The sequence below is a fragment of the Balaenoptera musculus genome, chromosome 3, assembly GCF_009873245.2.
Source record: "Balaenoptera musculus isolate JJ_BM4_2016_0621 chromosome 3, mBalMus1.pri.v3, whole genome shotgun sequence".
Taxonomy (NCBI): domain Eukaryota; kingdom Metazoa; phylum Chordata; class Mammalia; order Artiodactyla; family Balaenopteridae; genus Balaenoptera; species Balaenoptera musculus.
The window spans coordinates 90099567-90117076 of record NC_045787.1 but is presented as its reverse complement, the minus strand read 5'-3'; the positions used below and the strand labels follow the sequence as shown (position 1 = coordinate 90117076).

The 17510-nt window shown below is 37.0% G+C and overlaps 1 protein-coding gene across 5 annotated transcripts in view; it reads right to left on the bottom strand.

Annotated features, from left to right (window-relative positions):
- Positions 1–17510, bottom strand: part of CAMK4 (calcium/calmodulin dependent protein kinase IV) — a 244059-nt gene that overhangs the window by 15345 nt on the left and 211204 nt on the right. For 2 of the 5 annotated variants that reach the window (XM_036846831.1, XM_036846832.1), the window contains exons 9-11: positions 17126–17252; positions 13075–13227; positions 11666–11872 (exon numbers count right to left, since the gene is read on the bottom strand). In XM_036846831.1, coding sequence (XP_036702726.1) covers positions 11666–11872; positions 13075–13227; positions 17126–17252 — 487 coding nt within the window. Of the gene's footprint in view, positions 1–3662; positions 11873–13074; positions 13228–17125; positions 17253–17510 lie in introns of those variants that run through there. The other 3 variants (XM_036846833.1, XM_036846834.1, XM_036846830.1) reach the window with 2 other exon arrangements.

Sequence of the window (17510 nt, the reverse complement as noted above, 5' to 3'; positions counted from 1 at the left end):
GTTCTTTTTCAGGAGCTTTACCTTCCTTCTTAGGTTTTGCTTTAGTGACATTCCTTAAGTACAAGTAGCTGGTTTTTTATTAAAGGAAGTAGTCCAGAGATTGTGCAAAACCAGGCTGAAATAAAAAGATGTTTCATATAGTCAAAAATGGACTTGCAGATGGGAGAGGTTTTTGTTTTTCTCTAGCATTTCCCTCAATTCAGAAGTCATTGTTTAGGTGAGGATTTTGGACCTAATAGTAGTTGGTAGCAAGCTGCAATTCTGAGAGTGAACCTCACTGACATATTATGCCTTCCCCTCAATATTTCACACAGATGTTTGCTAACTGATTGGGTGGCCAAGCTCAAGAAAGACTTTTAGTTCTTTTTACAACTATTGTTGCTAACAATCAGCTTCTTAGGAGGGAACGTAAAGGTTTTTCCCTTTCATTCTCAGGTCCTGCAGGTTTGAAAGCATCATCATGAAGGGACCACTGAATATCATTTGGCCCGACAATTCCACATTAGGATTATTTCCTTAGGATAGATTTCCCCAAACTCAGAAAAAAGCTTTATGTAGTGTTAACTGAGAAAAGAAAAAGAATTGAGAATGGATTATTATGCAGCTATCAAAATTGTTTCTGAAGATTATACAAAAAATGCCTGCTGTAGTGGTAGGTTGACATAAAAAAGTTACAATATGATTAAAGTCTGTAAGAAAAAAATAAACTAATGCTAGATTTTAAAAAAGACAATGCTTGTCTTTGGAAGGCGTTCTTATGGTAATCTACTTTTTGGTATTTTCATATTTTTATAATGAAAATCAATTTTTATATGAATCGCTGCATTGACTTTGTATCCAGTGAACTGACTTCTCAGTTGTGAGAGCACTGGACTAGGAGATGGGCAACCCAGATCTCTTCTCTTCTCAGCCACTAACTGCGATCTTAGATAAGTCATTACCTCTCTGGGTGTTACTTCTCTTTAATAAAATGAGCTTGTTGGGTTAAATGATTACTAAGATCCCCTTTTAACTTTATGATTTTATGACATCACTGTATAATATTAAAAATGCTATGAAACTCAAAGTATAACGTTGCCTGAGAGAATGGAAAACCAATCAAGAAATGCTTCAACTCCATATTTCAGATATAAGGAAAATGTCCATTGTGTCACTCTTGAATTGTGCTAACATTTCAAATCACGGAATGCAAAGTATTGGTGGGCTCTTAGATGATTTATTATCATACCATACATGCAAATTGCTTTACAAGTTTCCCAGCAGTAAGGTGTATGCTTCTTTTGGCATGCTCTGACAAATCTGAATGAACTTACACAAAGCAACATTGGCCCTCACTAAGGTCAATTTCAACAGTCTCCCAACATCCATTTTGCCTCAAGTCACATATTCTTCCGTTATGTTCCTGGGAAACACCAAAAAATGAGCATGTTTAGTCATTTACTTGGGTTGTCTAACCTGAGTCCAAGAAGAAGCCAGTTGTCTGTGGCTGTCATGTTGTCTGCCCCAGGCTTTGGGCAGCTGAGAGCCAGTGACTCTGATGTGTCCCATATGCTGGAAGCAGGGACTGTCAGTCACTGCCGTTGAACAAAACAGTAGCAGTCAAAAGCAAATGGGCATGATTTTGATGAATTCTCTATAAACATTCTCTATATTTACATTTATGGCCAGGTCAGACTTACATGTTTACCTAAAAAATACTGTAATATATCTTTGTATGAAGGAGTCAATAGCACCATTTTGACAGGTTTTAAAAATGAAATGTTCACAGCTCCTTTTCCAGTACTTTTCAATCAGAAATTGGGAAGGCAGCCTATAATCTTGGCGGTGTAAACTGCAATATTTACACTTTTTCTTTGTCCTCCAAATCCTACATGCAGTTATTTTTGGCTAATGATTTGCAGTCTAAACTACTGGAGATGTAGGTTTCCTGTATAGAGTGGTATTCCATTATCTAATCCTTCAAGCTGCTATTGAGCTGCGTATCTCCTTTTAGTCCAGAAAACTTTCGACAACGCAGCAGTACAGATTTCTCCTCTAGGAAAAACTAGAAAAGACATACCAGATACTGTCACCTAAGTCTGAAAACCCTAGTAAGAAGTATTCCTTTCTCAACACCTGCTAAGTTGTATTTTCTGTACCCCTACAGTATCTCCACGTCTTAACTCCTCTTCCATCACTCAGAAGATGGTCAACATTTGTCCCTTCCTTCGTTTCATTTGCCCAAATAATATAGCCAGTTACTAATCACAGACATTATCTGAAACAAGCAAAGTGGCAAGACAACTAGAAGTATATATACTGTGATCTGATTATGTTTTTAAAAGTTTCTTGAAGATGGATGTAAAATACTGCCTGCAATGAGTGATATAAAAAGGAAATTATAGAGAGGTGTATAAAGGGGCAAAAGGGAGAGATGGAGACGAAAGGACTTCACAGGATCGGCTTGAAGTTTGGGGAAAGCAGCTCCGAAGATTTTAAATTTCATTGTCTGAGGCTTAGCACAGGTTGTCTTTTGAAGTCTAAACTTTCAGGTATAATTCTATCTTAGATCCTGCGGGAATTGCCCTTTCAGGTCAGATAATTTAAAAGGTTAAAATAACTGTGAAAGAAGTAACCTTGACGTGGCCTCCACTGGCAAAGCTTTAGCAAGTAGTTAGGTGATTTTCTAGTCACCGGGAGTTATTCAGATACTGGAGTTTTGCCAGACTTACTCAGATAATCACTATCTTCTTTTACTCTGCTTTGTCAGTGGAGATCTCGCCAGTGCAGTTTTTGCTTTTCGTGACTGAGGCTTTATTTCAACTGGTGACTTGCAGAAATGTCTTTGATGTGTTGGGTGATTTTATTCTGCTTGGGGACACACCAAATTAGCCACGTATGTAGGAGATCACAGAGGGCTACATGCTCTGAGGAAACGCTGCACAAATGTCTACCCAGAGTAAGAAAGGGGTGAAGAAGCCTAATTCAACTTTGCACAAGATCTGATACTCTTAGGCAGACTTAGCAACACTTCCCTGCAGATTTCAGTCTTTCACACCCAACATTGTTCCTTCGACACATTTCTCCACTCTGTAGATTTCTCAGCCAAATGTTCTGCCTTCCTCCTCTCGACCTCAAAGGTTCTCCCCATCCTTTATATTGAGCTAATATTCCCAGGAAGCTTCCCTTGATCATTCCAAGCAAAGGGGAGCTTTTCCTGCTTTCCATCCCTGGAGGGCTTACTGCCTGCCTAGATTTAGCACAGGCTATATATACACTTGTTTTTTCTCTCCAACGACAAAGCTCAATCCTAGAGGGTAGCATGGGTTTAATTCAACTCTGACTCTTTCATTGTACGTAATTGTTTTTCAGTGAAAGTTTACTGAGAAAATGGGTCCCTGGCATGCGCTGCTCCTAGAAAGCTTCAGAATTACCGAATCATCTCCTTAAAGTGTGCTTGCGATGTAGGCCTAATATTCCCTAAACTACACTGTTTAGTTTCTTATTCTGGGAGGAAAATTAGCTACTGGCTTTGGTTTACTCATTTCTAAGGGAAGCTGGTGACCCAGATATTGAGAGAAATTTAAAAATGATAAGTTTAGTCCATTAACAACTGCCTTCAAACTCTGAGCAATCAAGAAAAATGGGTAGGTGGGAATGTGGCATCCTAATGTACATTTTACCTTTTCCCTCTTCCATTCCAGTAAAGTCTCCCTCCTACTCACATCAACCATGAGGAGCAGGCAGACGATTCATCTCTTTTTTTCCTGAGTTCTATAGTGTATCCAGTGGCTACATCATATTGATTGCTGCAACAGTTTAAAGAAAACAATATATTATTTAATTAGAGTCATGATATAATTTTAGGTATTCCTAATAATAAGCTGATAATAGGTTTTCTACTCAATATCTCATTTGTAACCTTTTGGCTATAGATGTTCAAAGTCAAACACAAAGGTCATGCATGCCTACATTCTCAATATCTGGGCCACCTGCTTCCCTTAAGGCAAATATTGTGGAATGAATAATTTCTCTGTGACAGAAATAGACTAAGAAAAGGGGCCCTCTTGGATTTCTAAATATGTAAGAAAAGGAAAGGAAAGCATTTGCTCAAGGCCTTCTCTTTCCGAAGAAATGAAATATATAACACTCAGAAAAACACAGGGATTGGAAAGTAGCTTTCTTACATTAAAAAGTTGGCTATTTGCCTGTTTCCTGAGCTATTGATAAGCAAGTCATTGTCATAGAATGCCACATAATAAAGCATGTTATTTCCTAAAAATGATTAAATGAAAATACAATTGGTATAAATTACTTGAAAATATTCTGAAGGATTCAGAACCAAAGGGGGCTCTCATTTCTTGGCTTACTAAATAACAGCTGCAGATTGACTTAAATGTGGGCAATATAAAATGTCATTTACATGATTTTAAATAAAAGGATCAATTTTCTAAAACATGCTTGATGTGCTAGAAATCTTTCTAATTCCTCTCTCTTAAACAAGTCAATTCATACTCTAAACTTTTCTTTTCAGGAATGATGCAATTTTGAATTTTTAGTTCTCTAGGGAAATTTTACTGTTAAGTTGTACTTCCAGCAAAATTATTGTTGAGACCATCTGCACAGAAACAAACCTCTCCTAACTTCCTAAGAAGCAAATGGGATAAGAACCCTAAGCTAAGGAGAAGAAATCTGGAGTATGGGAATCTGTATTCCTAGATGTTACCAAAAAGGCAGGGTGCCATGAAAAACCAGGGTCATCAATTTTTTTCTGTAAAAGGCCAGATAAACATTTTAGGCTTTTCTGGGCCATACAGTCTCTGTTGAAACTACTCCACTCTGTCCTAGTAGCATGAAAGCAGCCATAGCCAATGTATAAATAAATGAGCATGGTTGTGTTCTGATAAAACTTTATTTATAAAACAGGGCTCTGGTGGATTTGGTCCGTGACCCATAGTTTGCCTGACTCTTGAAAACTGATCTTTGGAGATTTAACTTTATTTCCTTGGGTAGTTATGTGGAAATTACTTTTTAAAAATGCACATATAAGTTTTATGTGTATATCACAAAGACCATAGATAAAAGAATGATTGGCATTCAAATAAGGAAGAGTATAAACATTAGCCCCTAACTTGTTTACTGATAATCCCTTTTGTCTGTCACCTGTCTGCTGTTCCCACTCAGTAAACTCAGAGGACATTTTAACATGTCAAGGGAAACACAGCAACAGCAGTCAGACATGGAATGCACTACTACTATTATGTTGTTTGGACCTAACTACTTAAAAAATGGGCATGTTAGGTAATTCTTTTGGCTTGGTAGGTAGGGGGTCATGAAAATACTACTGAAATTAAGGGTGCATGAATATAAACATTTTGAGAACTTCTGAAATAATAATCTTGACAATAAAAATCATACTCATGAATATGCTATTTGTATGTACCGTATATTAGCTGCATGATAGGCTATAAAAATAGGTCAAGTTAAAAGGAGGCAGTTATGAGATGACAGTTGTCACTTTATAGTCATTCTTACTTGTATCCTTTACAAACCAGATTAACTACCATACATGTATCAAGGAAAGGACAAAGAAAGGACAAACTTAGTAAATTTTTATCATCCACAACTGATTGTCAGAGTGAGAGCGTGCTTAGGGAAAACAACAGCTTTCAAAAATTCTAATATGAAGCCTGTTATAGTTGAGTAGCCCAAAATAATCTTTTAAATGGAAAATAAATATTATATGATCTGACTGAAGATTAAGTATCTGTCATTTTTAACACAGTGAATCACAGAAAAGACTACACAGATATAAATATTCCATATCCATGGGTATTCCAGGTCAGTTTTCAAAATGTGCTGAAAACAACTAGTTAAGAACAGTATGATTTTGCTGTCTTAGCATTGCTGTTTAGAGTTTCAAACTAAATTCTGGGCCACCAAGGACTCTACATTTCTTCAACCAGTCTGGGATACTCTTTCCAGGATTTTAGAGGACTTCAGAATTCGAGAGGGCAGCTTGATGGCCATAGGGATGGAACAAAACATTGATCTGGGACAAGTGGCAGCAAACCAAGTCATGGGAAGAGCAAATGATTGGTGAAATCTCATTTTCCATTACTGACTAATGGCATTGTACCAATATTCAAACAGTATCACTGGAAGAGGTGTTTCCCATTTGGCTCATTTGAGCTCAACCAAGTCACATGCCTTGAGTCTTCACTAGAGCAATGTCTGATTCCTGTCAAGGACTCACATGGTCCACTCTCATGGCAAGGCTTCCTCCTTGTCCTAGGTAGACTTCTGGGCCAGGTGACAGAGAAAAGACAATCTTGAAGGAAGTTAAAATCACACAATCAAAGCCTCTAGAGTACACCACAGAGAGTGTGTGAAAATTAGAATTTTAAACAAGCAAACATAAATTAGTCAAGTTTGTTATTGCTCTCCAAGAAAAGTATATAAACGGTTGGGTTATGTGAGCTGAGACTATATTATCTGATCTCAGGTGATATTTGAAAGTAATGATGACAAAAACTGGCCCTTAACAGATCAGGATGTAGAAAGAAGAAATGCTGAGCTTGGTTACTATGGGTGGATACCTGATATCTCTCCAGTGATCTTTTAGGTTCTTTTTCCATTTGTCAAGGAGCCAGAAACTCACCCTGAGTTGTGCCGGCGAAGAAAAGAACTTTGAAAAAGTTTCATAGAAAATTATTGGTTACATTTCTGCTTAACATGTGGTTATGAATATTATAATACCAATATTGAGATTATATGTGCATAAATGTTAAAAAAAAACACTGAAGACACACGTAGAGTCTAACCAGTAAGCAGTATTTAACCAGTAAATGCTCAAATGTTAGCAACGACCTTGATCAGAGACATATCAGTGCTGAACATTAAGGAAATTTGAATATGACCTAATAGGCAGTAATTACAAGGATATTACAAATCCTATTATGTAAGTAGATGTCTGAAAATTTGGCACCAGCTAAAGTAGACCTAGATAACCAGACTGAATACTCCGCAATGACAAGTAAATTACATAATGGCACTGTAATTATGTAATTGACTCTGCTCAGTATATTTATGTCAATTTATGTGGAGTCAGCCTCATCAAGAAAAACCTAGTGCTGATTCACTTTTTTGACTTTTTTTGCATTTGCTTTGCAAAGACAATCCTGAAACAGAATAAATGATTTACTGATTTTATCCTTTGCCTTTTTTGGCATTTACTTCTTTTATTTTCAGATTTGCAATGCAACCAGATGCTTCTGTGAAACAACTGAATTATGAAACAAAATGGCTTTCTCTAAATTTTCAGTCTATAGGCAATCTTCAAGCAGTTACCTTGCATGTGAAACTGGAAATAGGGATTGCTAAACATTCTAAATTACAAAATATGTTTAAAATACTATATAATTGAGGTCACAGTAAAAGGCAAACTGTTCCTTTCTTTTAAAGTCTGCCACTAAAAATGGCTATAGAACCTTGAGGATTATTCTAAAATAGCAATATGTAAGAAAATTCCAAAAAGTCTTTTGAATCCATGTGTAATGGCAGAGTTGATTAAACTCTTCTAAGGAAATATAAAAAATGCCAGTAGATGGTCATATTCTCATTTTAAGGATAACTGGGGTGATATCATCCTTATCATACAGTCTTTATCATGCAAATTTGGTATTATTTCAGAAGATTTCTATAAAGAAATATTGCCTGCAACACAAGGATGGTGTCCAGCCTTGTTGGTGGCCAGGCCTACAAAATCCCACTAAGATTCTGTGTGCAGTCCTTCCTGAATGAGGACACATGGTTCGCCCGCAGTAGATTTTGGTATGTGAGAACACGATTGGCTTCATGGCAGTACTCAGGAGACGCTAGCCTGTAGTCAAGATTCCAGGGCCCAAAGAGAGGAACTGTAGCCAACAGACAACTTGCCAATGCCCAGGAAAGTTCTCTAACCGTCATGCTGGGAAACACTTCTCCTCTGAAGCACATGAATAAGTAGACGTGGCCAACAGTTTTTACTCAGTCTATGACATTTCTGAAACATTTTCTTTTTGGCCTCCTACCAACTCATCAGTGTGGAAAACTGAGGCAGCTCAAATCTAAGCATAGAAATTCGTGTGTCATTTTGCTTTGAAAGTGCTCTAGACCAGTGCTCTTCCAGTACCACTGTAGCCACTAGTCACATGTGGCTATTGAGCACTTGATGTACTAAAGGTGTAACATAATCCTTCTTTTGAAAGCTTAGTAGAAAAATAAAAAATTTAAAAGGTCTTGTTAATTTTTCATATTGATGATGTATTGGAATAATAGTATGGATATATTGGATTAAAATATAGTTAATTTTACCAGCTTTTTTTTTTCTTTTTACTTTTTAAAATGTGGCTAGGAGAAAATTTTAAATTACATATGTGGTTCGTATCATCTATATTAGGCAGCACTTGTTCTAGACAATAACTTCTACAACCATATTATTCTAATTTCTACCTTATTTATGTATTCATGGGACAAATGAGCTCTTACGGTTTGAGAAAAACCACTGGGATTCCAATTAGACTTTTTAAATGGGAGAAATAATTCAAGATTTTCCTTCTCTATGGCAAAATAGTCTGGTTGATGCTATGTATCTGAACTTATCTGAAAACAAAAATCAATAATGTAATAACTGTCATCTCTAAAATGCAAAATGTAATTTATTGTTTGCTGAAATTCCCTTAATTATTTGCTTTGTGACTATATTGTCAATTAAAGGAAACATTATGAAATAGTTCATCAAATTAAGGTTCTATCTGCATTAGTCTACTATTATAAATAAGTAATCTTTGAGATAGATAATATATCCCATTTTAACAAGCAATATAAATGTTTACTGTTTTTTCAAAAATGTTAATTTAACTATCCTAACTTAAATAGCATCTCTGTGAAATCTTAGGTTGAATCATTTGGCTGAAATGACCGATTTTTGTGAAGCTTTGACTTGTTTTCCACTGAAATGACTAACTCAGTCACTTAGGCATTATCAGGACTTAATCTTTAACATACAAGTCAAAATTTAAAACTCCTGCTGATTTTTAGAGGGTGCAATTTACGGGTTAAAAAAGAGGAAATTACGCTCACACCCTCGAGTACGCACCAGGGAATAGGCATGTGTACTCATTTAAATGGGTAAATTCTTAAACACACACTGGCCTTGGCATTTGCAGTGCTCTTCACACTACACAGTCTGCAGGTCTGACCATTGCAGTCAGCCCTGAGTGTTGGGATGATATAACCACTGACCTTGGAACAATATGGAGGTGGGCTGGGAGGGACAATGTGTTCTCATCTTCCTATTAGTATTGCCACTTTCCATTAAGATTCCTTTCCCTCTCTTCTTCCCTTTTCCAATATACGGGACACTTACCATATACGCCTCACCATATACACCTGTTAAGTCTCTTTGGGAAAAGTATACCAGGCAATTGGTCTTTTAAAATAGAAATCTTAATGCTTAGGGAAGAAGGCATTCTTAAAGGTTGAAACTAGTGAGCCCCTTATAATAGCTAAAATGGAAATTCTGAGAGAATAAAGAAGGAAGGAAACAGTAGAGAAGAAGATAAGTACTCTCTACTAATTAATAAAGATAAAATGAAACAAAAAATCTTTCTCTGAGTCCAGATGATGTGCCCTTAAGGGCTTTTTCCTCCACGTCAGTGATCTGTCTGGCCCCTATATTATGGAAGACAAGAAGTTCTACCTTATTTTCTTCTCATGAGAACAGGAGTAAAGAAAGATTTGCACTTGGAAAGCAGAATGTCTCCAAGGTCCGATAGTCCCCAGAAACCAGAGGTTTAATTTAATTTTCTAATTTAATAGGTCTGAGGAAGAGCCAAAAGAATTTAAGATCTCTATTTTTGAGGAGGATTTTTATGTGATAGTCATTTTTATTCATAATTTTGGCCTGAAAATAATCCTTTTTTAAAATTAAAGAAACCTACTAAAATATGCTGGATAATTAATTTGATAAAAATGTTCATTTAAGCTCAAGCTAGAAATAAATCTGAGGTATTTGGAATTTAACTGTGATTTTTATAAGGGAAAACTGTTTATATGAAAACGAAAGAAAAATATTTTGAAAAAAATCATGGTAATGTATTAGGTCTAATGTTACAGCTTCTCAAGAGTCTGATTTGAAATCAGTGTGTTTTTCATTGTTTCTTTTTGTTTTTGTTTACTAAAGTAAATTAAAAGCTGCATTGTCCTACATTTCTGGACATGGAAACTTTCAAAAATGCATTGTAAATTATGGGTGCTTCCATTCCAAGTATGAGAAAAAGATATACTAGCTTTTCAGAAATATCTTTAGTCCATAAGCCGTATATCTAAATAACCATCAGTTGAAGGAAAAAAAGGACTTTTATAAAAACAAAGGTTTCCTTACTAAAGTCAATAATGGATGATCTTACAATGGGATATTATTCCCACTCTCTTCAGACATTCTGGCATCAGCCTTTGGTGTAGACTTTTCTAAATATCTGAACCTTGGTAAGTATAGAGTTTATCCATAAAAGTGTTCCTATCTTTAAAATTGTACAAGCTTGTGAATAAATTCAATTTTATCTGAAAAATGACAAGGAGTCAGTCTTTATTAGTCTAAGCCCCAGTCTTACCTCCTTTTCTTCACTAAATTTCTTTATTCCACCCCTAAGTGTTGTCCATCAGAAGGACTTCTTGTTAGAGAGCAGGTGAAGGAAAGAATAAATTCCTCAGCGTGAGTTTGTAAAATAATTTTTTTAGGACTGTAAAATGGCAGAAATTTGTAATAGAATGTTTTTGGTTATTAGTAATATGATGTGTATAAATAAAGACAAGATAAAAAAAGCATTCTGCACACAAGCTTTAGGGGCATATGGTTTCATAGCCCTTAAAGTATGCTTCAGTTTCTTACCATTATAAGTGGATTTGTTTTTTTGCACATACCATACAACTATAACCTAACCATCTTCTTGTAAACAGTTTGAACACATTACTGAAAAGACTGTGAATGTCATGGGAATACATCTTATAGCTCTACCTAGTATTAGCTGAGCAACAGTCCTTGTAAAGAAATCCAAAGGGTGTAGGCTGGCTAGGTTTTCAAAGCAAAAACAATTTGTTACTATTTAGTTCAAATGTGTGCTACTGGTCCCTGAAAATGTATGTTTTTAAATGTTATGTTGTGTTTACTTGCAATTTCAAATTTAATTCATCAGTAGGTATTTGGTATCCATTACATACCATAGAAGACACTATTTTTTCATAAAGCAGTCACATGCATTGAAGTTAGGATTACCAACTGATATATATGTATTTTTTTGCACCTTAAAAACAGAATCACTATAATGCATATCATGCTTCCACACCTTCCTTGCTGAAGGACAAAATGCATAAAGTGCCAGGATTTGGCTCCCAGATGGAAGGAAGCCACTTAGTACTCTGGCAGGATCACATCATTCTGCTGAGCTCCAAATTCCAGAGCAGGGTTTTCTTGCCCTTCTCTGGGGGCTGCTGCTTCCTCAACAGTCTTCAGCTTTTCCTCCACTAGGCCCTCCTCTATTTCTGGGTCAGCCTCCTTTATCCCATCCTCTAATGCCTCGGGCACCATCTTGGTGGCCTCAGCAGCATTTATTTCAGCATCTTTAACTTTCTCTATGGCCTGCACCTTCATCAGCTCAGCCTCTGCCCCCTCAACTGCCACTTGGGCCCCATCTCCTTGAATTTTCACTCCTTCCGGAATAGCTTTAACATCTTCATTGCCATCTTGTGTTGGAGATGGCTCTCGGCTGGCCTTCTGGCTCTCCTGGATGCTGCCATGGCTGCTGCTGGCGCTTCCCAACCGGGAAGAGGCCACCACGGCCTTCACTGCTGCCTGATTGGAAACAGAAAAGTGTCAGGTGTTACTTTCACTTAAAATCCCAAATCAGAGCTCAATTTCAATTTTGCTTTTAGGGAGTTTGTTATTAAGTGTGACCAAAACACTAACAATATGTTAGTGTTTAATCTTTGAAAGTATATTATTCCAAGATTGTCTAATGAAAACTTGTTTGGAGAATGAACAGCAAAATATGTTTAATCTCAAATTAGCATATTTAATCATCTGGACAACCAAAAACCTGAATAAATGCATTTTCCCATGGATTACCAATATTCAAAAATTTTAGATTGTGTTTCCCAAAGTATTTGTTTCATGGGACACTAGTTCCATGGATGTTAGTAGGCACTATGTAGATAAAAGAGTTCCACAGTCAAATTTGTTTGAGAAATCCTGGGTTAAGTCAAGGTTGTTTAATCTAGTGTATTTCAAATTAATATGACCATGGAACCCTTCAGGTTTATTTAGTCTGTATCAGCCTGTAAGCGATTGCTGAATAGAACACTATTTTTGACCCCCAGCTATTCTCTGAGATCCCTTGTATGTATAGCTAGTCCTAAATACCATTAAGTAAGAGAAAAGCACCTAATCTCTATTCCATATACATTCTATAAAAAGAGATATGTTTTCGTAGATAATTTTCCCTATCACTTGAATTATTTTAATTTTTACCAAGTATAATTATTTGCCTATGTAATAAAACATAGTTTTAAAAAATTGTTTCCCAATTTTTGCATATTCAGAAAGTAGACAACTTTCTGAATAAATGTTTCCTGAACAATGCTGTTCAAGCTGTTCAGCCTTAATTAAATGAGAAGCAATGATAATGGATTTGTTTGGTGAGTAAAGCTCAACATACAACACATTTCCCTTTATTAACAGTGAATTCTGGGAATTCCCTGGTGGTCCAGTGGTTAAGACTTGGCGCTTTCACCAAGATCCCACAAGCCGAGTGGCGCAGTGCCCCGCCTCCAAAAAAACCCAAAAAACAAAAATCCCCACGATGAATTCTTATGAGAGGATAACAGAACTACAATTGGCTTTATGCCAGCAGTGTTGGGATTTCAAAGCAGGATTTTTCCTAGTATCACAGGAGATGAATAATAGTATTAGATAAATAATAGTGGAATTATCTTTTATCATCAAGATATGAGAGAAATCTTTTTTTTTTTTAATAAAACAAATAAATGCCATCTAACCTTGAGCTTGCGCCGGGCATTGAATTCTTGGAGCTTCTTTTGAGCTGTATCCATGTGTACAAAATTGGCTGCTTTACCTGTGACCCACGGGTGCTGGAGAGCTTGGAAGGTAGTCAGCCTTTTCTTAGGATCCAACACAATTAATTTTCTGACCTGAAATGATAAAGAACCATAATCTTCTCAGGGAGATTTTTACGGTGACCTGGGCTTGCCCCTCAGCTCATGAACTTCTAGGTCCTATTTAATTTCCTTGGCGGTACACTAAATATACATTAAACAATTTTTTTAAGTCCCCAGAGGTCACTGTAGAGATGGCTTCAGGTAGCAGTAGCTGAGGAATCTGAGAGTGGTGTGTGTAGGCTACCTGAGAGCCCAAACTGGCGGACAGCTTGCCCACAAAGGTCAAAGAAACAAGTCCTGCCTTGCCTGTAGACTGGAAGTTCTTTGAATGAGGACCAGCATCTGAATAATTCTCAGCCGCACTTCACATCACTTAGAGTTCAGAGCTTAAAATACACATCAATGGAGACGGAATCGTTCATGCATCCATCATTCTTTCTATGGGAATTGAATGGCAAACAATAGGGGGAGTATCATAGCCCTTATGATTATACCATGAGTCTATCATGAAGTTAATAGCCCTCTCTAATCCCTTGAGGGTACTTGAAGGAATAAGCCAAAAGCTGGGGTGAAAGCCTATTTAGAATCAAAGTAAAGGTGTCAGTAGCTTGGGGGTATGATTTGCTTAAAGGACTGAATTCAAACCAATGGTAGCCCATTCTGGGAGGTTTACCCCTGCTTGTGAGGATGAGCAGACAATAATTTGCCAGGAAGATCAACAACCAAAATAATCCCCAGCCCTAGGCTCAGAAGGGGTGACCTGGAATGAGGCAGAGACTATTTGGAGTCAGGAAGCATGTTCAAGTCCTAACTTATTCAAAGTCTCTAACTACTTTTGTGACCTTAGACAAAGACCACATGTGAATTGGGTGACTATGGACACCCTCCTGGGCCCTTTCTTACATGACCTCATTTCCACCCTAATTCCTTTGTATCAATAAATACATTCTTATAGACATATAACATTAAAAAAAACAAAACCATGTAACCCTGTCCATAACATTATCAATTAGTAACTATTAGCTCCAATTCATAAATGAGGGATGGAAGGAAGCTCAGAAAGATTTAGTGACTTGTGTAAGGTCAGACAACTCGTAACTGGTGGGGGCTATACTCAAACTCGGGTCTTAGAGTTTGTCTCATGGCCACTACACCATAGTGCTTCCAAGGTAGTCAGCCTCTCTGGGTTTCAGTCTGCCAATATGTAAAATGAGGGGCTTTGGATGATTTAAGGCATAAGATCTTTTCTAACTCTAATAACCTAGGAACTGAACACAGGCTAACAAAATCAGGCAGCTAGTCAAATGAAGAATGAATATCTGGTTCTCCTTTCACTTCCTTTTTGTAGCATTTGCAAAGAAATGTGTGTGTGGGGTAGAGACACTGAATTTGTAAAGGGCAGAGACGTGAGACTGCTTAGGCTTAAAATCAGAGAGGAGGTGGAGGGAGATAAGGATAATTAAGAAAAAGAATGCACAGTAGTAATACAAATTTGATAGTAGTCAGAGCTATCACCTGTTGAACACATATACTAATAATTTTATGTAAATGATACCTAATCCTTACACCATCCCTGACAGTTAGATATTTCCCTCTCATTTTCTAATCATCCGTTTCCTCTTATCATTACCATCCTCCTCCTCATGAAAATACAAAGAATTTACTGAAAGCCAGTATGTACCAAAATTTTATATATGTCATCATTAATCTTTACATTTGAAGATATTGAGGCACCGAATTATTAAGAAACTTGCTGAAGATTAGAGAGATCCAGTGACCTTGTCAGGATTCAAACCCAAAGCCTTGCCATTATCCTACAGTTCCTCTTATAGCCCAATTCCCCACTCATTGGCACCATAGCCTCTGCTCATGACAAAACAGATGCAGGTTTTGCTAATAAGTACACATTTTGAGGCTCAATGATTGCTTTAGTTCTGAAGTTTTATAAATTTATTAACCAACAGGAAGTCTAGCTGAATGAAGGAACATCACAGCTAACCCTCTTATCCATTTAATTTTTATGAGGTATAAAAAGAAATGGAAGGAGGACTAAATAATGGGGTTATTATTGAGTTAGTTGGTGGTGATTACTTAGTATGTATTATATCCCTTAATTCTTCTAAAGACCTAGAGATAGGTACTGGTATCATCCCAGAGAAGAAAACTAAAGCACAGAGAGGGTAGGCTAGCCCAAGGTCATACCTGTAAATTATAAGAAGAGGGGTCACTTGAATCCAGGCATGTCAGACTTTAAGAATCCTTGGTCTGTTTCCTGATTCATGGTTTCATTCAACAAATATTTATTGAGCCTGTACTTTATGTCCATATGGTACTAAGATCTGGGCACACATGCTTCACCCTCTCCCAGAGCTTACAATCTAATTAAGGAACACCTTTGAGCAAGTATACAGAAATGATGACCATCATGAAAAAGGAAGTCTAGGGGGCAGAGGAACAAGTGGCAGAAGGAACGAACCAATTGTGAGAAGAATGGCCTGCTGAAGATGAAATCTCCCAGAGAATGCCAAATGGCAGCCAGGGCTTGAAGGTAAGAGTTACCTATGTAAAGAGGTGTGTATGTGTATGTAATGGTGGAGAGGAAGGAGGAAAGAACATCACAAAGCAGAAGAAGAGCAATGGCCCATACCCAGAGCTACGTTGATGAGGGACTGCAAGTCTAGTGCTCTGGAGGAAAGAGAGATCAAGGGAGAGTGATGTGAAATGAGTGGCACAAGAGAGGATGACACTTATTTATAAAACCATTCCTCTGGATCCTGTGTGGAGAGTGTAGTTGAGAAGAGCACAAGAAGAGGCAAGGAGACCAGATAGGAGGTTGTGGCCGTGAACCAGGAGAGGATGGGGCTTGGACTAGGCAGTTGTAGTGGAGGTGGAGAGAAGTGGACGGATTCAAGAGATGTTTAGGAGTGTGGGCCCTGACATGAGGGAGGAGTTGGGATGACACATTCCCACATCACACACACGGCCTCTCTTTCACAACCATGTTGGAAAATCCGTGACCTGTAGGAAATCTGTTTTCATGAAAGAACACGGATGGTAAGGAGGGAAAAGAGCACTGGATAAGGGGTCTGGAAATCTGGATCCTTAGTTCCTAACAATGCCTTTCTGCTGAGAAGCTGTGTGAACTTGGACAGTCATTTCACTTCTCTGGGCTTTAGCAAACTCATCTTTAAAATGCAGGGAAGATTAGATGACTCCTAAGATCCCCTGGAGATCTAACCTTCTATGATTCAGAAGTCAGCTTTTAGTTATTTCTGCGTGATTTCTCTCCAGAGGATTGATGGTAAATGTTTCAACTACACCCTAGTATCCTCTTTATTTTAGAACAGGTGGGCCATCTCCCTAGAGGGTATGTGTTTCCTGAATGAAAACAAACTTCAATGTTACCTGAAGTGAGAAGCCAAGTAAAACAAACAAAAAAACCAAACAAAACATATAGTGTAACTTGTATAATGATAATCATGCATGATGGGACTTGTGTTACTATCAGGATATTTTAATAAGTTTGAACATTCAAGAAGCGATGTTGTTTTATTCAAAGTATAACTAATCTAGGTGATAGCAAGCCATTTTAAAACAGAATTCTTCTGTGTAAATTATGTTTGGATTCACTTAGCACAGCTGTCTTCTAAGCAAGGTTCTGCATTGACTAGATGGTAAAAACTCATTAATTAATATGCCGTAATTTGTAATTTGTGATAATTCAGCTAGAGATGAATCAAACATATCTTTTTAATTATCTATAAGGAAAATGCATTAGTGTGCATTGTTTCATTAAAAATACTTTATAGTTAAAAAGAAATAAGCTATTAAGAGGGGTTAATTTAAAAAATGGCACTGTCCATTAATTAGATAAAAATGAATGCAAGGGATTTTATTTCATTTTGCTTCATTTTGTTTTGGTCACACTTACCAAATCCTTGGCATTTAGAGATACTTCATCCCACCAGGGGGAGATAAAGTAATATTCACAGTTCAGAATTCTCCTAAACATGAACTGATCGCCTCTTTCATCATAGAATGGTTCAAATCCACAAAGTCTAGAGGGACAAAAGATAGAGAATAAAATGTCTTTAAAAAGCCTAAGCATATTTCACCAATTTTTTTCAGAAATTCAAGACTGTCCTTTTTCACAGCTTCCTGTTATGAATGTAATCGCTCAGTTTTAGTATGTAATCACCTTCTTACAATTCACTTTTGATTATATAAACACACAGTCATGTCTTCAGGAAGTAAGAATAGATACAAAACCAATTTAAGATTTCTATAAAAAGTTATAATCGTATTAATAATTATGA